This window comes from Neltuma alba, unplaced genomic scaffold, assembly GCF_004799145.2.
Source record: "Neltuma alba isolate B1F8T4 unplaced genomic scaffold, ASM479914v2 tig00013264_pilon, whole genome shotgun sequence".
NCBI lineage: Eukaryota > Viridiplantae > Streptophyta > Magnoliopsida > Fabales > Fabaceae > Neltuma > Neltuma alba.
Window position 1 is genome coordinate 61,069 of NW_021637556.1, and position 23,707 is coordinate 84,775.

The 23,707-nt window shown below is 33.6% G+C and overlaps 1 protein-coding gene and 2 pseudogenes across 1 annotated transcript; 2 read left to right on the top strand and 1 right to left on the bottom strand.

The window, feature by feature from the left end:
• The first annotated feature begins 5,801 nt into the window (after positions 1-5,801).
• LOC114735930 (uncharacterized) lies at positions 5,802-13,715 on the top strand (annotated as a pseudogene).
• Positions 13,716-13,850: 135 nt separating this feature from the next.
• On the top strand, positions 13,851-14,548 carry LOC114735931 (stress-induced protein KIN2-like). Its single transcript, XM_028923717.1, has 3 exons — positions 13,851-13,904; positions 14,300-14,368; positions 14,474-14,548. The coding sequence occupies exons 1-3, from the start codon at positions 13,851-13,853 to the stop codon at positions 14,546-14,548; spliced, it is 198 nt and encodes a 65-aa protein (XP_028779550.1).
• A 7,037-nt stretch (positions 14,549-21,585) lies between these two features.
• LOC114735935 (S-adenosylmethionine decarboxylase proenzyme-like) lies at positions 21,586-23,064 on the bottom strand (annotated as a pseudogene).
• Positions 23,065-23,707: the final 643 nt, after the last annotated feature.

Here is a 23,707-nt window from a genome sequence, read left to right on the forward strand (position 1 = left end):
ACACGCGCGCATACACACACAAGTATTTAATATTCAGAATTGATTAGTCGAATTGAGCATTATCGGGGTTTTAAATACTTTTTAATTGGAAGAATTAATTTGAAAGTTCTTGTAGATTCCTATTTTGAATCAAGTCCTTACAATTTTTTTTCTTTTTATTATTGAATCCTTAGATATCTTGCGGTTAGATGAGTTAATCCTTGACGTTCAAAGCTGTTAAATATGCACTAATAGTGTTAAAATATTCCTTTAAGAAAGCCAGAACAAACCGTCCTTGTGGAAGAAATTAATTTATTAGTCCCACCTTATCAATCAATGGATCAATGAGATAAATTGATTCTAAATATAGGATCCCAGTTTACTTTGTGTCTTATATTTATTTATTTTTCTCAAAGTAGTGTTTATAAATTGTAATAGTTTGCATATATTAAAGATTTAATTAAATGATAGTTTTAGTTAATACACTTGATTAGTAAAGTTATTTTAGAAAAGACAACACATTCATTACAAGCAACTAACTTAACTAATGTTCTTAATGTATTCAAGTTTGTTAGATATGATTAGTTTTGATGATGTCAAATAATAAAGCAAAAAGTTTGCATAAATTATTTATCTCATATTTTGACTAACTATCATACTTAATATTTTGTGTAGTTTCCTTAAGAAAAGAAAGGAGTTATTATGTTAAACTTTGAGTTGTGGAGAATGATCAAGAGGAAGAAGAAGAAGAGAGATTGAGAAAAGAAGAACTTGTAAGACTAAATGGAAATATCAAGATTTAAGTTCATAGATTTGATGTTAAAGGTTGCTATGCTCAATCAGAAGTTTGAATGGCGCAATCAGAAGCTAAAATGCACAAACCGGAAGTTATATAATCATATATCGAGTCACCCTTCATATAAACATGGAAAATAAGCTTCAGAGGTGATTTTCATGGGCATTTATCGATCAATTGATCGATCATCCATTTATTGATCAATCGATAAACACATACTCCATTATGCTCTGTTCTTCGTTCAGCTCTGATATAGGTTCGGTATTTCTTTAATATCTCTTAAACCACAAATCCGTTTGAGGTGAAACTTGATTCATATGAAACTAGACTCAGAACACGGTTCATAGACACTAAAATCAACTTCAAAGAGTTTCATATGAGAGAGATATGTTGTTCGAAACATTATAGTAAGGATTAACGCCTTAATTCCGACCTTCAGTCACTATGATGAAGGTAACTTTGTAATTACAACGAATTTTGAGGTGATTCTTGTTGCATTAGAAAGTAGACTCAAAGAGATTTCTGGGGATAGGTCATTTGTAAAATTTGGAGTTGAATTGAAAGATTTATAATTACTCAAAGTTGACCTTCGTTTTGCTTGAATCAGAATTCAAATTTATTGAGGCAAAGACCAGAAGTTCTACATTGACTAATTAAGTTCTCAGCGGCATGCTACTCAAATATGTTATTGAGTAAAAGTAATAGAAGAAATGTGGAAATGAAAAGCCATTATTAGATATTACTTGAGCCAGTTAGCAAGTAAACTGATGATCTGAGTCAATGATCGAGCAACAAAGGAAAAGGAAATTATCGATCATTTAATTGATAATTGGTTGATTGATAAGCTGTCAGAAAAAGATTGTTCCTCACTCATAACACAAGATTTATCGATCACCTGATCGATAAATAGGTCATCAATGAGAAGATAGATAAATGGTAATGTGCTTTACTCATTCTATGTTTTGCTTTAGTTACCATTTATCGATCACATTATCGATCAGTCATTTATCGATAATATGATCAAACATTGCTTCATAACACTATGCTTGCAGGTAATTATTTCAGTGGCTTATCGATCACCTGATCGATCAGTAAATTATCGATCACATGATCGATAATCAGTACATCATTGTTAAACCATGACTCTTCGATCACAGGATCGATAATCAGATTATCGATAATATTATCCATCACCGCACTTCATGTTTACCTTGTTTTCACATAACATGATCAATAAATTAGCTCTTTGATTTTACAAGAATAAACCTCTTTATCAATCAGCCATTTATCGATCACCTATTCGATCAACCTATATAGCCTGTACTTTCACTGAATATACTTCTACTTATTGTTTATTGATAAGGTTAACCATCATCATCTATTTATCGATAAGGTGTTCGAAAATTAGTACTCCAAAATATATTTCTATAACACTTTGTTTATCGATAACCTGATCGATCAACTAGTGTTCGATCACTTGTTCCATTATTGTACAAGTTCATTCCATAATAGCATTTCGCGATGATTTTGAAATATTTTATCTTTTTATCTTTAAGCTTTTCTCAACCTTCTTTTTATACATAACTCTCTATTAAAAGGATACGAAGGCAAACGTAACTTGAAAAAGATTATCCTTGCATAATTCATTTAAAGCCCACTGCATTCATGTTTCATCATTTATCAATCATCATATGATCCATAATCTATTCGATAATTGCATATGTCTGCTATATCTTTTCTTCATATAATTAATCGATAATATGATCGATCAAAGTTTTATCGATCAAGACATTAATCAAGTAAGTTCATCTTACTTTTTGAATATCTGAATATCTGATGATTGATTCCATGTTTTCCAACTTATTGTTTCTAAGATTATCAGATACTTATCACTTGATCTGAGGAAGATTATTTCAGGTAAAGAGCCACAATGAATTTATGATGTGAAGAATCGACTTTTGTCAGAAGCTTCCAACGGCTAGTTTCAACGGTCATATTTTTCAAGCCAAACGGGAAGAAAATGCTCAACGGTCAAATGCCCAATATCATCTATAAATAGAAGAGCATTCGAAACAAGAAAAAAAAGAAGAGTCTGAGCTTACAACATCAAATGCTAAAATGCCGAATCAACATATTCTCATTTAGAGCTTCGAGAGAAAACTCCCTGTCTTTGTACTTCATAGACTAAAACATATGTATTCGTAAGATAGAGATGAGAGTTTTCCAAACGTGCTTAAGATTCATTTATCACTTTTTTGAGAAAAGAAATATTCAATCTTCTTTATCATTATCATATTGTATCCTTACGGTGTGTAAGGGGGAGTATTTACCTCAGTGAGAGGTTGTTGTTGAATAGACTGGTTAGTCTAAGGATTGTAAGTGGCGACACAAGTGCTTGGATCAAACTTGTGGTTGTAGTGGTTCTCAAGTACCCGTGTTAAACTTGAGGGAGATAGTCAATTGAAAATCTCAGGGGGAGCATAGGGACTGGACGTAGGTTAGTGAGGACCGAACCAGGATAAATCACAGTTTGCATCTTATCTTCCTTTACCTTTTTATATTTCCAGCTAAACCATTTTACTATTGTGATTATGCTTATGTTGATTCATTGTTTTTATACCCAGAATTTCTTATAAATTTCATTACATTGCGAAAAGGTTGTTAATTTTAATTAATGCCCAATTCACCTTCCTCTTGGGTATTCAGCCATTCTTACAAAGTTCACTTCACAGTGAGAGTCTGAGAGATAGATAATAGAAGAAAGCGAAAGAAAATAAGGACTTGCAAACGATGGAAAGAAAGAAGGTCATCAATTTTTCCTCATAGTTACTTTTTACTTTCTTTAGAGATTTTTGGGGGCGCGGGGGAGAATCTAAATGGTTCACTGCCATGATTTCTCGAAACCAATTATGGCTTTTCCTTCACTAATGAACAACATGATTAGGAAGCATGATTTGTTTCTCTACATTTAGACAGTTAATTTGAAATGACCAGGGATTGCTATCAGTTAATAGCTTCGCCTTTGGGTCAGTGCGCTTAAGCAATGCTTGAAGCAAGCCTTTGTGAGCAAAGCGGACCATATTGGGTCCGTTTGGTTTTTAAAAAAAAAACAAAAACTAACGAGATTTAAAAATTTGAAAAAATGAGATTAAAAGTTTTTAATTAAATTTTATTATTTTTTTATATTACTTTTTTTTTCTCTTTGTTAAAATTTTAAAATCCTACTTTTTAAATTTTTTAAATAAAGTTTATTAAAAATTTTCCTCTCTCCTCCTCTTTTTCATTTTCCTCCTACCAAACAGTGCATAAGCGTGTAAGCCATGTCATACAATTTTATAAGTGTAGAGATAGTTATTTTCACGGCTTTGAAGCAATCTGGAGTGAAACCTAGTGTTGTTTGATCTTATATCTGGAGTGAAATCAAATGTTACGAGTATGTTAGCAAGAAAGACTTGGTTGCCAGTTAGATTCTTCTGGGTCTCAAATTCAAATTCCAAAAGAGATATCTTTGTAGGAGGAGAAGCCACGGATTCCAAAAGAGTCTGTTGCAGCAATCAGATAATTTTTTTTTCCTCGTCAAAAAAAAAAAGCCATCTGATTATTTTTTACACCTTAGCCCCTGTTTTTGTAATTATAGAACAGAGCTATTTCAAGGCACTTCTCATATCTTATTCAAACGTTGTTTACCATGACGAAAGACTGCATAACCTTTTACCGCACCGATTTCCTCCACAATCTGTGGCAGTCAGCTTCACGGCCAAGAACAGTTTATTCTGCTTCATAGCCGAATATTTTGAAGCTGATGGTATATATTTAACGCTTTTGAACGTCAGGATTAACTCAACTAACTGCATAGAATCTAAGGATCGAACAAAAAGAGAAAAAAGTGTAAGGACTTGATTCAAAATCGCCTGTATACCATGTAGAAAGGCTGTTAGTGCTATCAAGTAAAATTAAACATTTATTTAACAGAAAAAAAGTAGATAAGTACCAAATAAAAAATCCAAAGAAAATATCACCTAAACTTTTTGTTTATATAAAAAAATTGAAGGAATACAGATTCCTTCAAGATGATTTTCCCTTCTTTCAAGGTTCCCAAATTCCAATTAAAACTTTAAAACAATAGATTTTTCCATTTTCTATGGATTTTTTTCTTATTTTATTCTCCTTTTTATTGTATTCTATTTTGCATACCAAATTTTCAATTGATTATTTAATGTTTGGCTAAAAGAATCATGCATTTAATGCTATTTATGTTTTTTTTATAATTATTTATGGAAAATTTGTATTTTTATGACTTTTTTAATACATAAATCTTTCTCAGTGATTTTACATTTAGACAATTTCTTCTTGTTCCCTCCTTTGCCTGTCACACAGGAAAAACGCAGACTAAATCGGTCGATTCAACTGAAAAACTGGTAAACCGATTACTGATTCAGTCTAGTTTGAGTGGTGAATCGACTAGAAATTGAATTGATACCAACTCAGTCAAACCGAGGATAAACTGATAAAAACCGGTAATGAATCAATTTGGATAATTATATTATTATTAGTCATATTTTTTCTTATACAACTCTTTATTTCTCAATTACTATAAATTTGAATGAATTTAATGATGATTTTAGTATCAAATATTTATAAATTTTAATTATTGAGAAATCATAAATATCACAATTCTCGTTATACTTTGTTATTGTTACACTCAAATTATTATTATATTTTTTCATATTTTGTTATTAGTAATTATTAATATTATTATATTTTATTATTTTCAATTAATTAAATCATTGTCCCAACCCGTTGTCCACTCCAGGCTTTTTGGTTCCTTCCTCTCGAGGACGCAATTTTCAGCAAAGCAGAACCCTGCTCGTTACAAAGTGTGGAAGTGTTGAATATGGAGGAAATACGGAACCAAGAACCATATACGCGTCTCAATCCCTCGTTGGCTCGTTGCCTTCTCCAGTACATGCATTCTCCATCCGCCTCTCAAGCCACATTGTTGTGCGGCCGCCAGCCTAGCCTTTGACGATCGCCGTCATCGCCAGTTCTTGCTGTTGCCATCAGATATCTCTGTCAGGTTTATACCGGAACCAACCTCCTTTCCGAATTCAGCCAACTCTGGTTTGCTTTCCTGCGTAAACAAGTCCTTCTGAGCGGAAATTAATTTTTGAGAGCTTTGTACTGCCTTTGTAGGCCCATACTCTCTTCCACCCTGCAACATGCTCAAGGTCCCCTAGCTGAAGCTACGAGGAAAGACCAAAAGCGCTCAATTTTCTCTCTTGCTTGCTTTCCTACATGTTCTCTCTTTCAAATCCTTAATTCGACTATTATTAGAATTACTAGGTATTTACATTTACTGGTTTTGCAAAAGGCCACTCTGTGTTTCTTCCTGTTTCTTGTTTATCTTCCTGTTCCACTTTGTTGTTATGGTTGATGAATTCAAACTAATATTAGGCTGCTCACAAATATGACAATATCACTTAGCATTATCTAGTGTGCTGTTAAATTGATTCTCAGTTCGATTGTCTTGGGGACCCAGTGAAAATTTGAATTGTAAACAGACTAGCAATCATAGAAAGAGATGGATCATGGATGTAAGCCCTTTTTCTTTTTACACAACTAAGCCCTTTAGTTTGTATCTTACTTTTACTAAAAAAGAAAGTGTGTTTGATATCCAAGAAAATTGTATTGCTTTTTGGTAAATATAGGCCCATCAGTATTATACAGCCCTGGTTTTCCTTCGACACTAGTGAATGAGGGGGCGAAGATCATCTTACACACTCGTCTTGAATGTTGTTACTGATAAGAAAGTGCAATGAATGTATAACGCTTGATTTTATAATTCCATCTCTGCAAGCTGCAATCATCTATGCAGTATTAGTTTTCTTTCTTTCCTAGCCAGCATTAACATTGTTATGATTTTGTTATAGAATATCGACCTTTCATGCATAGGCACAATTTTTATCCCTGTCAAATCTGAATTGCTTCATAGAGTTTCGACATTTACTATAGTTTGTTTCTTGACGTCCTTTCTTTTGACTCTCAGGTAGTGCTAGGAAAAATGCACAAGAAGAACACAAGTTGATAAGCATGGACCTTTACGTGGTAATATGGGTACCCAAGATCAAGAAATGGACATAAGGAAGATAATGAAACATGTCGAAAATGTACATTTCTTTGGTTCTCATTTAGAACAACTGCTTTTACCTTTTGTTAATTTTATCTCCTGTTGTATTAGTTTTTATATTTTATTATGACCTACTTTTGGCTTATGTTGTCGTGCTTTTATTCTCTTTTGGAGGATGATGTATTAATAATAATAATAAGAATAATAGTTAGTTAGGATTTATTTTGATCGTTGTGGTATAAGTTGGTTTATAGCCGTTAGTTTTAGGATTGAATAAGAGGCTATAAAAGGGAGTCTATTTGTAAAATCAGTTCAGTTTTGGAAGTTATTCAGAAGTCCTTTTCAGAAACTCTCTATCTCTTCTCTCTTCTTCCCCTCTCTCTTTTTCTCTTTTTCTTTCCATAATTTCTATTCAACGACTCATCAGAGGATTCAAATTAGAGTTCAGCCTAGACAAAATTGTGGATGCTTGTATTCTTGGTCATGTAATTTAAATATTTGGGTCTTGATTTCTTTGGTTTGCTCTATTGCAGCTCAAACTATAAATATTGGGTAACTAACAAACATGATACTCTTTAAGATTCCAATTTTAACATTGTCGATATTTTTTTCCCTTTTCTTTTGTTTGGCTAAAATATGCATAACCTCCCAAACCTTCTGATGATGTGTGAAGAACGATTCTTTTTGGTTGGCAATAAACTTTCCTTCCATTTGTACGTAAAGGACCTCCAACTATTAGTCTAACTGTTAAAATGGAAACTGCCATGTTAGATTTAATGGAGCCATGTGGCACATGACATCCTGAGTCATTTGGTAATTTCTCTCCCCAATCAAAAAGCACATTTTGTTTCTCCTCCCTTCGAAAGTTAAGAAAAACCCAGTATTTTTTTTCCCTTCCCTAGTTTCCAGATTTCACCTTCCTCCTTCTTCATCACTGGGATATCTCATTTCCATCTCCATTTTGTACCTTTACCAAAATTGCTTAAGCCCCGGATTCCATCTTCCTCCTTGTGCTTCGGATTTTGAATGCCTCCTTTTGAGGCTGTAGCAAAGCTGTGAGCTGGAGGAAGATTTTGCACCTGGGTTTTTCTTGATAATTTTGAAAGTAACAATACTTTTGTTGGAATTCTTGATTCGTTCACGTACCTAGAAAGCTGTTATTTTTTGTTATGGATTTCTACAGAATTGCTGGCGGTTCACTATGTGCATCTTCTCTTTGTGCCCTAGTTGCTGGAATCCTTTGCTAGAGAGGGAAAAAAATCTGTTGATCTTTTAAAACAATGTTAAAGGAGAAAATTATAGTGCCTCTCATGCGAGGACACTCAATCAAAGAGGCTGTCTTCAAAATTATTTTGTTCAATTTGTCAGCTCTCTTTGCCTGCTATAAGGAAATCACCTGCAAGACATATTACTGGTGATGGTGCTTGTTGATAGTAACATGTGCTGCTCTAATGCCCTCTTTGAATGCTTTGGTGGCACAATTACCAATAGCGAAGGATATTGGTTTGGTCTGCCAGATGACAATGAATGCAAAGCTCCTTAGAACAAACATTTACTGCGTCTAAACTCAAACGCCTATTCAGAGAGATGATGGGGAGGATGAGGATATATCTACAAGGATAACGATGTTCTGAGCTTTTTAAGGAAGAACAAAGGATGTGCATATTTGAGAAGCTGATGTAGCATTGGATGGACTTGTAGCTAATGGGCCAAGGAGGGAAGGACAAGTCATGTGGAGTGTGCGTAGTTTGTGAGAGAGGAGTAGAAATACAGAAGGACTGTGCGGTGTATATGATAGGACCCTCTTATACACAAACTTACAATGAGACTAAAAGTCCAAAATAAACAGGGAACACTTGAGATTGATAATGGTTTTACTGAATAACAAGGGAGTAGATGACTTTTACACGCTGATTCAAAAAACTATATAACCTACAATGGAAGTGACGATTACAAACTAATAAGGAACAGAACAAGATACACAAACAGAACAAGATACTACACAATGGACTGATAAACTTGCCAAACTTTCGAGAGGTTGGCTCTCTCCACCCCAAGGGCCAAGATCACAGTTCAAATTCTCCACACCCCCGCTGAACCCCAAGAGATGGTTTATAGACCTGAAAAGTGAGTTTCACCACCCCCAATTCATAGACCTTGACTATACCAGTCCTATACCTACTCTACTCCCTATTCTTTCTTCAGAATAGCAAGTCCAGCTTCTGCACAACAAAAAGTAATTTTCCCTTTTTATGCATCTTCCTAAACGTGATCCTATCAGTATATAATTGGGACGAAGGGCTTAGTGAGAGGATAGGCAATTGGTGAGTATTGTGAGGGAGAGACTCTAGCCTCTCGAATGCTAGAGAATCAATGAGTATGTGTCAGTTTTGTCACGTAAGCTTAATGTCTTTGTAGCTTTGTGATTAGACTTACGCTCTGCCGGAATTTTATCATTTTAATAACACTATTAGTGTGGGTTTCATCAACATTTTAATGTAAAACGTGAGCATTGGACGTATTGGAAGAATATGTGGGCTTAGGAAGTTGCAGCAGCCATGGTATTTTGTATGTATGTGCCACATTTTTCATCATGATTTGGGTTTTGAGATGTTTGCGTGATAGTAAGTGAAGGTGTGTCTGGGTCTAGAAATTTATGGATTCAAAACAGTTCTCTCTGTCGTATCTGATTCCTGTTGAACCCTGTCCATCGAGTTTCATATTGATGTTGCTCTTGATGATGCCAACTTACGCTATTTTTTTCAGGCTACTCGCATATGTCATGGAAGAACGTAAAAAGATTGACGATAGGAAGGTTGCTTCTCTTGGCGGAAAGGTGAGTAAATGTTTGCTGCATCATGTGCTACAAACAATGTAAACTTAGGAGACCTGGCAAAAAAATTTCATACTGTTCTTTGTTCCTTATGCAGGCCCCTGCACAGCAGAAATTGCCTTAAAGGTGGCACGACCAAGGATGAAGAAACAGAAGGAGAGAGAGCAGAAAATGCTCCGAGAGGTACTCTTAAAAGCTGGTGTTGTATGTCACAAGAACCATCATTGTCAAGAATGGTTTCAGTTCAATAACACAAGCTTTCAAGGAAACTGCTCTGATGAATAGTTTTAACTAGTCTCTGACACTTATTATGGTATCATAGTGAAAGTTCATGAATAATTTTTTTAGTCACCAACACTGCAGAACTGATAGTATAGATGATCTTACTTGTGTGCCTGTGGAACTCTCGCTGACTGTATTTTATCAATTTGCTCCACTCAGTGACTTTGTAGCGTTTGATTCGTGGACAATTTGGGGGAAACCTTGGTCAGCAGGGAAGCGCAAACCAGAGGAGAGGGGTCTGAAGTCAAGCGAAGGTCGTTTTAAAAGTGGCGTCCTTAATGTGAAGCATTTGTTAAATCCAGCGGAATCTAAAGGGCAAGCTACTGAAATCCTTGTGCCCGGTGGAGGGAAAAGGATAAGTGGAGATCAGAAGAGAGGCAAGAAGGGGCCGTTGGGTAATGAAATCCCATGTGGAGAGAAGCTTTGTAGGAAACCAAGCGGCATTCAATTTGTTAGGGTGTGTGAAGTATATTGAGTTTGGACATTTCATAGTACTTATTAAGGATATATTAACATACTCCTCTATAGGACTGCTCACAAGATAAGACAAGACAGGGACACCACCCTTGTCCCGTGTTTTGTCCTGAAAAATAGGACAGGATGACATTTGTGTCTTGTGTCCTGTTCCATCTTGGTTTTGTCCAGATCCCGACCAGGACGGAGACGGGACGGGAACGTTCCGATCAGCTACTTTTTTCCCCCTTAAAAAAGCCCAGTTATAATTTAGTTAGCAAAAAAAAAGTCCAATTACAACTTATACTTAAAAAAAAAAAATCGGAAAACTGAAGCAAATTTGCATGAAATAGCTACAAGTAAATATAAATGAGCAATATAAAATAAACTTGAGAGACAAATGTAAATCATTTAAATGGCTAATAAATTGTTGGGAAAAATGAACAATAAACTTGAAGTAAATATAAATAAACAACATAAAATGAACTACTAGTATGTAAATAATTTAGCATATGGTAGATATCCTTTAAATTTAAATGGATGAGCTTGCAAATTTATTCAAACACATTAATCTTTCAAAAATAATGATAGAAATCATTGCATATGACAATATGAATTAATCCATAAACCTGAAGCGAATTCATTAAAAAAAAGAAGAAAAAAAAAGAAAACCAAAACATCTATGGAAACTTAATATGGAGCAACGTTAGGTGAAGACTTATTTAAAATTTAGTCAAAGTAAAAACATAGTCTATGATAACTCTCACTTAAGCTTTATGAAATTTTAAAAAAAAACAATAAAAGTTTTCTAAAAGCAAAGAAAAACGCAACCCATAAACTAAATTTTAGTTCAAATTCTAATATATATATATTAGTATCCAAATAAAATTGAAGGGTGTAAACAACATAAATAATGAAAAAAATGCTTTTTTAAAAAAATAAGGGAGGTTGGGACTAGGACGGATAAGGCGTCCCTAGGTCATCCTGAGTCCCGTCCTGGTCCATTTCAAGGCGAGTATGAGCCTACTAAGATGGGTACAAGGTTTGAGCACTCCTCCTAACTCTTTGATCCTATCTATAAGGTTTATGAAGTAAGGAGAGAAGGTTTTTTTTTAGTTTTATTTATAAGCCACTTTATTTAATTTTTAGTATAAATATACTATTTTGTTATTCATTTATTACAGCGTGGATAGTTTTTTTTAAAAAAAGTGTATATATTAAATACGGATAAAGTTGTAAAGTTATTATATTTTAAAAGAGAATTAATACAATTTCAGATTTTTCTTGGTTTTGTATGAAAGATATTGAAAAATCTTATAAATAAGACTAGAGGTGTATTCTAGAGGTGTACTAATCCTTATAGTTTTCATAATTTTTTATAGGGCTAAGGTGCAATCTATGCATGAAGTATTCTGCTATGGGCACCAAACACCATAAACTTTTCTTGGGCGCAAAAATACAAACGAAGTTTTCAAAGTAGTACAAAAATACCACAGCCATTAAGTCAACTAATATTATTTGTTTAACAAACATGTGAACTAACAAAATGGTGCAAATATGCCATAAACTTTTCAAAATGATGCAAAGATACATATGAAATTTCCCGTGATTGTGGTATTTTTTCATCTTTTGAAAACTTTCCATTATTTTCGCATCATTTTCTTGACTTTTATATGTGCTAAACAGTCAGCGTAATTAACTTATGGTCATGATATTTTTTCACCATTTTAAAAATTTCATTTATACTTTTGCACTCAAGAAAAGTTTTATAGTGTTGGCTTCCCATAATAAAATACTTCGTGGATAGTTTACACCTTAACTTTTTCTTCCTTTTTTTTTTAAATGTTAGCCCTTATACTCTGAAAGTTTTGTAGTCCGCCTTATAGTTTTCACAAATGACAAGTTTAATTAATTCCTATGCATCTGAGTGACCAAGACCTCCATCCAAAGGTTGACGTGGCTGGTCAACGATAGAGGATGTGGCAAAAGATTTGAGGTATACTAGATGATTTGGCTTCTTCTTCTTTTTCTTTTTTTTGTCCATGTAAAATGCCATGTAAGCATTGCTTCTTATTTAACAACTCTCGCTTGAGAGTCATGAAGAGGATTGCTTGAGAGCTTGTCGCCATTGACATCATGGATACCAAGAAAAAAGCAATAGAGAATGCAAAAATTAGTAGAACGATCTTGTTCTGATTTTACCTAGCTTCAATTATACTCTCCGAAAATTGTAATTTCTTTTTCAAATTTTTCCTTATTAACACCACATACATAATAAGAAGGTTTTTTTTTTATTAATGGAGTAATTTTCAGTGCAAATTATTGTAATGACGTTTTAGGAAATCAACTCAGTATTTTTATAAATAACTAACTTAATATTCTTAATCTTCGCAACTTAGTTCTAGATTCTTGCTGAGGGAGTATGACCCTCTACAACGTAATTGAATGTTGAAATCTCACGCATATGTCTATTATCATTATTTTATTTTGTTTGAAGATTCCTGAGGAGTTTCTAATTCCTACTCATACACTCGAGTATATTGACAAAATCCTTCGTGCCCGCAACGAAAATATTGAAAAAGCATGCTTGAAGAATAGATGGGACTAAATTGAAAAAAAAAAGTATCTTTGAAGGACGAAAGCGATAATTCCCTCATTTGTTTAAGTTGTTCAGCGACAACACAGTGCGTATTGCATGAAAATTAGTCCCTGATGGAGAAGTAGGAAATGGTGGAGTGAGTTGATATCTCAAGAAGATGAAGTGGTTACTGGGAAAAGCTATACTTTTAGGATAGGAAGAGTATCATTTAGTGAGTCCACATTACTATTTTAATGCTTTTATAATATTTGAGAGATCAAGGTAAAATAGGCCTGAATTTTAAGGACCATAAATTATATTAGTCCCTTTTCTCCCAGTGAATTATTTTACATGCTTTTGCTATCCATCACTTTTATTTTATCTTTGTCCAAGAAATAAATGCAAAAACACAAGAAAAAATCTAAATCATGTTAGCCATGAGATCATTTCCTTTCCCTGTGTGTGTACGTGTGCACGACAAAGGCGGCATAATGTCTGAGATTTTTTCTAACAATTTAACTGATGAGAATTAAAATCTGAAAGTGAATAATTGATGACAGAAAACCTAGTCTTTTCCCTATAACCTACAGGTAGGATCGATGAAGAAATCTCGTGGTTTCGTCCACAAGATCCATTGGTCAACGAGACAAGTGGCTCTGTGGCATAGAGAGACATGGGACAGTGTAAGTATATATCAACTCAATCTTCATCTTTGCATTGTTACAATCTCATGATCATCATTAACAGTTCTAACTATTCATTAATTCTTTGCCAAGCTCATCACATAAATTTTCTCAGGAAAATGGACTCCAACAAGGCAAGTTACAATGCCGGACAAGCCAAAGGCCAAGCTCAGGTAGCTAACTTCATTGATTAAGTCTCTCTATTACCCTTCAAAGTTTTCTCAATCATTTTTATTAGCATATTAATTAATATATTCCTCCAATCCTTAATATAAGACCCAATTATTGAATTAATTTTGATCTTAAATATAAGACTTATTTCTTATATTTATTAATTTTTTCTAAATTATTCTTATGGGTACTTTCTTAATCATAATCAAGTAGAAGAGGGAAGAAAGGTATTAAGAAAGATGATTATGATGTTTTAGGAAAAACATGTCATATTTCTTATAATTAACTAACTTACATAACTTCCTTAATCTAATCAAATTAGTTAAATAGGTTTTATATCAAGAACCAGAGGAGTATTACTAATAATAATTATGGGTGAATTAATTAAATGATGTAGGAAAAGGCAAGCAGCATGATGGATAAGGCTAGAGATGCAGCACAATCTGCAAAAGAATCCATGCAAGAGGTATTACATCATTTACTTTGAACTTAATCAATTATATAAACATTATGGATATTAATTCCAAATAGATAATAGGCTTAATGTTTGTGTGTGCATGTGTGTTTATAGGGAGGTCAACAACTGCAGGCAAAGGCACAGGGAGCTGCAGATGCAGTGAAAGATGCAACTGGAACCAACAACTGAAATGAAAAATTAGGTTGAATATTTATCGAATAATACAATGGTGTTTTTTTAAACTTGATGGTTAAATTCACTTTGATTATCTAGGAGTTTCAAATTGAGTTGTTTTTACTTTAAACTCTTTTTAATTATACGCAATCTCTCTCTCTCTCTCTCTCTCACTTTTACTTGTAATTTCATCACTTTTCGTGATAATCAAATCTCTATTTTTGACTGACCAAACTTTTAGATCCTATCCATTGATTGTTATATATGAATTGTCAGCTTTCATATCAAGATGCATCACACACACACGTTCCTATTTTTCTTGTGTCATTATCTAACTCATTTTGGATTTAAAATTAATTTCTATCAAACTGAGAGTATTTAGGGTTAAAGCCTTTACCACAAGTATATTTCTTAACATTCGAATTTATACTTTCTCTTTTATGGGGTGAAACTACTTATCACGTCAGTAAAATTAAACTTAATGATCAAATCTAACCCAATAATATTATGTGTTAAATAATTATATAAAAAGAGAAATATAGAGAATCAAGTAACCATTCGGTTTTTTTCTTCCAAAATTTCATAAAGTTTTGCATCCAATTTTTATTATATTCAAACAAAAAAATTTCTTAGAAAAATTCTTTCAATTATTATTTTACCATTTTACTGGGGGAAAAAAACAACATTAGGTCCCATTGGTAATTGGTAACTATATAGAGAAGAATTGAAATGGCCAACATTGAGTGATGTTAATTAGGTGAATTTCAAATCCTCAAAACGCCACCCGATCTTATTTTCGTTGTCAAAAAAAAAAACAAAACAAAACCACCAATTTTAATGATTCAGATTGCATAAAGCTTTTTATCAACTAGTTTTGATTCAGATTGCATAAAGCTCTTTTATCAACTAGTTTTTGTTTTTATATATACAAGACTCAAACTCTTTAATTTTTTTCCAAGGGTGAATCACATAAACCAACTTCAGTTAATTAATAAAATCTAGCAATTATAACTTACAACTAATAGCTTTATGATTAATTTATATGTAAAGTTTTATATACTAGGATAACCATGAATACACAATCAAGCAATTTTTTGAAATTTGTTTATCATTCTTCATAAGTTTAAATTGGTTATTTGTAAACAACTGCAATCTTCTTTTTAATAGAAACTGCTTCTTCTATAAAGAGATACTACCTCCGGTAACGAGGTATTATAATTAGGACCAAAGATAGTACATCACTCTTGAGAAGCTGTATAAGGGATACCACACCCTTGATCTCTCACCCTTACAATATACAAAGAATGATTATTATTGAAGAAGAATTCAGTTCAATAAACTCTCTCAAAGAGCAGAATGAGTACAATTAAGCACTAATACTCAAAAGATATATAGAGATATATATTAACATTTGACGGCTCAATAAATGATGATTTTCAAGTATATATAAGTGTACACGGACAATAGGTACATTTTAGCTTCTTTTTTTTTAATCATTCGAGCTTTACATACGAAGCAAGCTTGAAGTGGTTTATTTATAACCAATGAAAAATATAGCTGTTAGAGATAAACACTAGCCATTTTCTATTTTTCAATTAAATAAAATATAAATATAATATGATACATACATACATACATACATTTTAAAAAATGCAATATCTATGAAAAAGAGATTTTTTTTTAATATTTCTTATTCTATTTCTTATTATTTATATCTAAGGAAAAGGCGAATAGGTTTTGATACCATGTGAGTGAGTCTCCTCAAACCTCTAAGACTCAGTCTAGAGATTTACAGGTTTTATCATGTCAAGGTCTTAACAAACGGTCTCCTAGCCTTACATAAACCATATTAGGACCTAAACTGTAAAACTTCAAACTAAAGTTCTTCTGCCTAAAAGGACTATTCCATAGCATCATGGTGGGATTCTTTCTGATAAACAGGATCTTTAGATGAGGCAAGTGTAGAGCATACTTGAATCTTAGATTAAGTGAGTAAGAAAGAATATTTAATCATGAGTGAATCCTCCTCTGCAGAACCTATTCATCTTTCTTCATCTCTTACTTTTGACCTCATTCCTTCTTCGCTTCACCAAATACTCAACAATAAGGTTGATAAAGTCATAGAAATTACCCATGTACCACAAGATGCCTGCATCCAATCCACGGAACTACCCTCATCAGTCCTTACTCCCCTATCATCGTCAAAGATCTTTACCGGATACACCCATATCATATCTCTTGTGACCAAATTTACTCCTACTGTCAAAGAACTTGTTCAAAGTTCCTGTCTCAACCAATGTGGTCTTCCTACAAACATCTAAACAGTATGTCACCCTTGAGATACCTCAACCCATTATTGATTTATACATAGAGTAAGGATATACACATCTATATATAGGTGCAGTACACTTTTGGTCTTACCCTACATGGAAGAAAAGGTATCCTTGCCACTGTAAGAGTAGCCCTCTTGGACACTTCTTATAAATCCTACCAAAATGCCTTAATAGGAACCCTTCTCACTACACTCAGTAATGGCAGTATTATTATGACCATTGCTCCAAACTTTAACTTTATGCTCTCTAATCAAACGACTTCCTAGAGATTGAAAGTTCAAATCCAGATCATTGGAGCTGAACAGGATCCCCTAGCTATTATGGCCACTCTTCATCATCGAATGGTGTATAGAGTACAAAATCACTCTCTAAATCTTCATATCCCTAATTCTACCCAAGATACCCTATATATGTCCACTGACAGAGACTATGGTCCAGCTATCATCAACATCCCAAGGCAAATCTGAAAAGACCTTTTCTTAATACATAGTTATAAAATTATTTTAAAATGATAGCCATTGTAGAAAAAGAATTGAGTTAGAGCGTTAAAATACTACCATGATTATAAAGAGTTTGTCTTATTTTGAAAACATCCCAAGAGGCTCAAGATACATAAACCACCCATGAGTTTAACATATGTAGTAGAAAAGGACTGAGGGCACAGTAACCGTCCACAAGCACAATATAATATTCATCCCACAAAACTTAAGACCTAAGAAACACAGGGTACTCAACCCGGCCCACAAGTCATACACATAAAGAGTAACACATACAGCACAGTCTTACAGCCTCCAAACATTCTAACAGCACTCCATCAAATATAGTGATCCAACAACCAAACAAAAGGAAGTATATGTCAACAAAGTCATGGGTCTTAAATGGCAATATACATAGCATCACATGCCCAAACCAAAAGAGGACTACTAAGCTATACTCGCCTATGCCTCTAGTTGCTTCCCATCGCACCAAGCCAAACTAGATGGCTCTCTTAAAAAGCATTGATGAATAGTAGGGTGAGACATAAAGTCCTAGTAACCAAGTATTAATTCATGGCATATATAAGTAGGATGGCAAGTTGGTGAAGTAGTAATTAAATATAATTCAAGTAATAAATAATGCCTTAGGAGATACAACCACGTGAAAGGAGCATGTCTCACCATCCACAACACAATTTATACAAAAGTACATATATGCAATAACACAATGAGGTATGCCCTCCCATCACCATACTCCTCTTTATGGCTCCTTGACAAGGACTCGGGCTTTCTGTGCTGAGTAACTCGGCCAAAGGTCACCCCACTCATATCAAGCAGCAAATTCCCTCCTGTACCTATACCGTCCAAGAATGGACTATGGTGCAAAATGTGTCACCCAAGAGCTCATTCTCAATCCGGGCCAAGGAAAAGAAAGAATTACAAGGGTCTAACAAAAAGCCAAACATAGGATCAGTAGTGTAGGCATGCTACACTGACTTCGAAACAATTATCCTCCACATATCAAAATCTCAATCTCCACATGTGAACCCCATGCATGGTCACAATATATATTAAAAATATCATAGTTTTTCAGAGTAAGATGATATAAGTTCAAACAAAGTACAACATATTTTCATTTTATTTAATAACATAATATTAGTATATTAAATTCAACACCACAAGAAAACATCATTTCCAATAAAACACAACTCAGGCATAATTAAATCAACATACTTCCCACTTCACCAAAATTTGTCACATAAAAAAAAAATACATACTTCATTCACAAGCATACTTTCACAAATTAATTTGAAAAAATAAAAACATAATAAACATCTTACAATCCGAAGCATGTATGTAAAATAAATTAATCACAGTTACCTCTATTCCAAGCTTAACCTCACAGCTTAAGAAATAAGAGCACAAATTATAAACTCTGAAGTATAAGATAATCTACAAATAATGTAGATATAATTTAATATATACACAAATAATTAACTTAAATTACATAGAATAGTATATATACATATATTTACTATCCAAAAATTCTTACTTCAAATAACAATTTTTTCCTCTACCCAAATAACTCCTTTAAATTATAAAAATATCATTTTTATCTAACATTGTAAAAATCTCAATTTACAGCATACTTTCTAATAATATATTCAAAAATATTTTCATATTCTAATACATTTTAAATCGATTAAAATCTTAATAATATATAAATAATCAAAATAAGTTAGTTAGCTTAAATTTAATTGGTAAAAAATTCTATATGCCTTGAATAATACATTTTTCAACTAAAATCTTAGTTTAAAGTTCTCAAAACAATCAATGAATAAATATAAACCAATTAAAATTTTAATAATATATCAAACAACCCAAATAAATTATTTAACTTAATTTTAATTGGTATAAATATGATATATATCATAATGACAGATTTGTCAACAAAATAATTTAATTTTAAATACCATAAGTAATAAATAGACAAATCTAAATCAATTAAAACTAACTACTTATTATCTCTAAATTTTATGATCATCCATTGTCAAAACTCAGTACTTATTCTATATACTAATCACGGAATTTTCCCTAAACATTATAATGATACTACTAATATAAAGCTCTAAATATATAGAAAATATTGATAAAAAAATTAATAAAAAAGAGTTTTTAATGTATCTAAATGATCTTCAAAACTTGTATTATCTTTTAAAATACTAATACTTCTCTACCTCCCTCTCCTTCCACGCCTCTCACTCTCTCTTTCCATTTTCTGATGTCACCTTTCCTCCATTTATCCTTCTACTTTCAACCGTCCTTCCCCATTTTCCTTCTTTCATTAATACACTTCTCTTATTTTTCTTCCTTCATTAATGCACCATCCCCCAGTTTCTTCTTCACCTTCAATACACTCAGAATTAGGTGGAAAAGCTTAATGTTTTTTAATAATAAAATATTATTATTTATAATAAAATATTTTTTATATTATTTAATTAATATATTTTTTTCAAATAATAATTTTTTTCAATAATATTTTGGATGTTACAAGATCTCTACAAAAGAACTCTCTTAGCTCATGCCACTTGAATGGACCAACAATTATGAGAAGAGTCTCATTCTGTTCCGGCAAATGTTCATACTACAGCTCCTCAACTTATCAAAAGATTGCTTGATGGGACAGTAAAACTGTCTTCCAACGACCAGGAACAGAAGGATCCCTTCCTCAACAAGGACAATCGCTACCATTCTTCCTATCTATGAGAATAATGAATATCCTACAGTTGATTATTTTACAGTTCAAGGACAACTTGTTTTTGGTGTCTCATATTATGGACATTTCATTTAGGATCTTGATCCAAGTATGTGTAAACCAGACTGTGACTGTACCATGATTTCCAGTACAACTCAGATGAGGATGATCTTGTAGATTTCAGTTCTAGACAAAAGTCTAGAAAGAAAAAGAAAAAAGTTCAGACCACTTGTGTTTGCGCGCAACGGTCATGAAGAAATGACAGGGATGATGAGGCTCCATAATTATCGATCAGCAGACCTATTCGTGAAGCTCCCACCAGAGATTTGACTATTTGGGAACTTCTGAGAGAATGGGGTCATGATGACATAGCACATGATGATGTAGCAGCTAATATTTTTCCAGACACCAAGCCAGAAACTTCCGTAGCTTCTCATATTATCCTACCCATATATAGGAATGATACAATCTAATACTACTTCCGGTCCTAATTATAAGACCCCAGTTGACTTATTTGAGGAGATTAAAGAAGTAAGTTAAGTTAGTTATTTGTAATAAATAAGTGTTGTCATTCCTAAAATATCCTTGCTAATTAAGTGTATTGGCTAGAATTATCATTGTTAGAAGGATTATCTTGGAAAAAAAATGCATAAATATGAGAGACAAAATGGATTGGGATCTTATAATTAGGACCAAACAAAAAGTCAAACAGGGTCTTATATTAAGGATCGGGGGATAATACTTATGAAGAAGAATTTCCAGCGCTTGAACATCGATACAATGAAAATACTAAGATCTCTTCTCGACCTTATGTTGCTCGACAGAAGTAACCCCTCAAGGTACTTACAAAACCACTTTCTCCTACTGAAGAAGTTTTGAATTAACAGACGAAAAAGTACATGCCAAATAAGTCCTTCATAGGATTGATTCTAAACTGGATCATCTGTCCTCAAAAACTAAGATAAAGCTGACTCATCAGAAATCTGCTTTTAGCATCAATGTCATTAATTTAGTACCTGACATAAAGTGAAAGCACACCACTAAAGTAATCATGTTTATGAAAAGCAGATTCCTGATGAGTCAACCTTATCTTTAGTCCTTAAAGATAAGTTCATCACTAGTCTTCTACTTCCGACTATATCAAATTATCAATAATTATTTAATGTTGGGCTTCAAAATCAATAATTTAGTGCTATTTATATTTTTTATAATTAATTTGAAAAATTTATCTTTGCTTTTTTATTTCATTACATTTGAAACCATTTATCAAACAAACCCTCAGCATGGATACGGAGGACCCATCACAACGAGGCTAAAACAAAAACACTTTATTCATATGAATACGAAGAGCATGGTCCAACCCCATGAAAGGGGCACAAGCCCAGAATAACACACTTGAAAGAAACAAAAACAAACTTGAGCAACCAATTATGAAAAGTTTAAAGAGCAACATATGTATATATAGTATATGTTGCCCTGTACTCAAAACATAACCCCAAACTTATTCAGAATCAGCAAACATAAACACACAAATAAATCATTAAAATCCACAAACTATATCTCGTCCCCTTCTTCCTTCTCGTCCTCACTACTCCAACAGCTTTTCAGAATGGACCTTGGAGATGCACAGCCATCAGCTTGAACAAAGTCATAGAACAAAACGGAACCGCCTGCTCCAAGAACCTCCTTGTTCTTCTCTCCACAGTCGTATCCTTTAATGGCCAGGGGGAATTTTTGATCAGTGCTTCATCATGCATATCAGTGTGCAAAGCCAGAGAAAACTCAGCCGGCTCGAAGCATGCCAAGACCCTTCCAACGAGACCTATCAGAGATTTTTCATCAAAATCATACCCCACTGCTTCAAAGCTTGCATAGCTGAAGCCATCTTCTGGGGTGACATGGATGGTGGAGATTGCATTGTCTTCTATTGCGTTCATGGAATACCCACAGGGATCAAATCATAGTCACATATGTCAGATTGAGGAAGGATCTTTCGGATTCCAGAGTCTTCGGTCATTGAGGATGCTGAATTGTGTTTGCTTTGAAGAATACAGAAGCACTTTTCTTCTGTAAGCCAGTCATGCACATCTCCAGGGTGTAAGTTGCTTTTGATTGGCCTTGCAGGTCCGCACTAGCAGAGTAGATATGCCATAATTGTGACTTTTCGGGTTGCCCATCATGTATGCTTTGCTGCCAGAACCAAGGTTGCCAAAATAACCGTCAAGAACAGCAACTTCCTCAGAGAAACTACGATGTGGGAATGGTTGGGCCGCAGGAAAAATAAAGCTTCCACGAGTGTATCTCACAGATTTCACAGCAAGCATAAGACTATCAGCCAGCTTCAGAATGACGGGATGGACAGAAGCAACTTTGTAGTGCCGCAAGTTTTGATGATAACCTTGTAAGGATAGACAAATAAGCTGGATTCAGAGAGAACGTAGGAATCAACAAAGTCATTGGACAGTGAGTCAACAATGGTGCACTCAGCTGGTTTCAGAATCTCATCCAATTGATCCTTGGACAATGATCGAAGGCCTAAACCATCAGGATCAGAAAACAGACCAGGCTCAAAGAATGATATCTCAAGCCTCTTTTCATAGCCCTCAAAACCAATAGCAGAGCCTGTCAAGGCCATCTTGACTATCAGGAGAAAGTATTGTTGCACTGACAGAGCACAACCGAAACAAGGAGAACAAGGAGGAGAATGAAAAGGAGACGGAGAATGTGGAGGGTAAACTACTATCACTGTATAAAAAAGCTAGGGGTTATGTAGCAAGCAAGGAAGGAAACCTCAGGATGGCTTTCGAACGCACTGCACAAGAAAAAACACCATGTAAGACACCAGAAAAATCATTCTTGCAATAATTATCTCCAATTATCGGAAGAATTAAACAGGGGACTTACGTTGGAGTAAGCAGCTGATCTGAACTTCTTGATTCCACCGTTTGGTCGAAGGTCTTCATGGTGTAGCCGAGAGGAGCTTCGTAGAATAATGATTTACTACTGCTAGACTTCTTTTTCCCACCTTTAGTCTCCATCAGTTCATTCACAATATGCTGCAAAAAACAATAAACCACAAACTTAATAACATTATAGTTCATGGAGTTCATTCAGCTCAGCTGCCAGAATTTGAATGCAAGATCACCATTTTCAGGTAGAAAAGAATAACAAAAATTGAAATTCACTGTATCAGAAAATAGAAGAACAATGTTCTAGCCACACAATACGTGAACAAGACAATAACGGGAAGCAATAGTCTCATCCAATAAGAAACAATGCAAAACTAAATTTCATGATCATAAGAAACAAAAATGACAGTCACTTTCTTTACAACGAATAAACAAAGACAGGCGCAAATTTGTCAGAAAACAAATGTTAATCTAACTTCTATCTACAATAGAAATAAATACACAGTATGAAAAAGCAGAATTTGTCATATCTCCACAAAACAATAGCAAGATTGCCAACAGAACACTACTTTTACAATATTGAAAACCAATTACTTTCAGTCCTCTAAACTTCAAGGTTGGTAGGAAATATTGAAAATAAGGGATTAGAATTAGGATTACAATTGAGAAAATCTATTAAAAGAGTGTTTAGTATAAGAGAT

What these genes read in the sequence shown, in the direction of transcription:
- LOC114735931 (XM_028923717.1), top strand. Translation starts at nt 13,851, where the DNA reads ATGGACTCCAACAAGGCAAGTTACAATGCCGGACAAGCCAAAGGCCAA. An exon ending in AAGCCAAAGGCCAAGCTCAG is followed by an intron (nt 13,905 to 14,299) that starts GTAGCTAACTTC and finishes TAAATGATGTAG; the next exon opens with GAAAAGGCAAGCAGCATGAT. An exon ending in CAAAAGAATCCATGCAAGAG is followed by an intron (nt 14,369 to 14,473) that starts GTATTACATCAT and finishes GTGTGTTTATAG; the next exon opens with GGAGGTCAACAACTGCAGGC.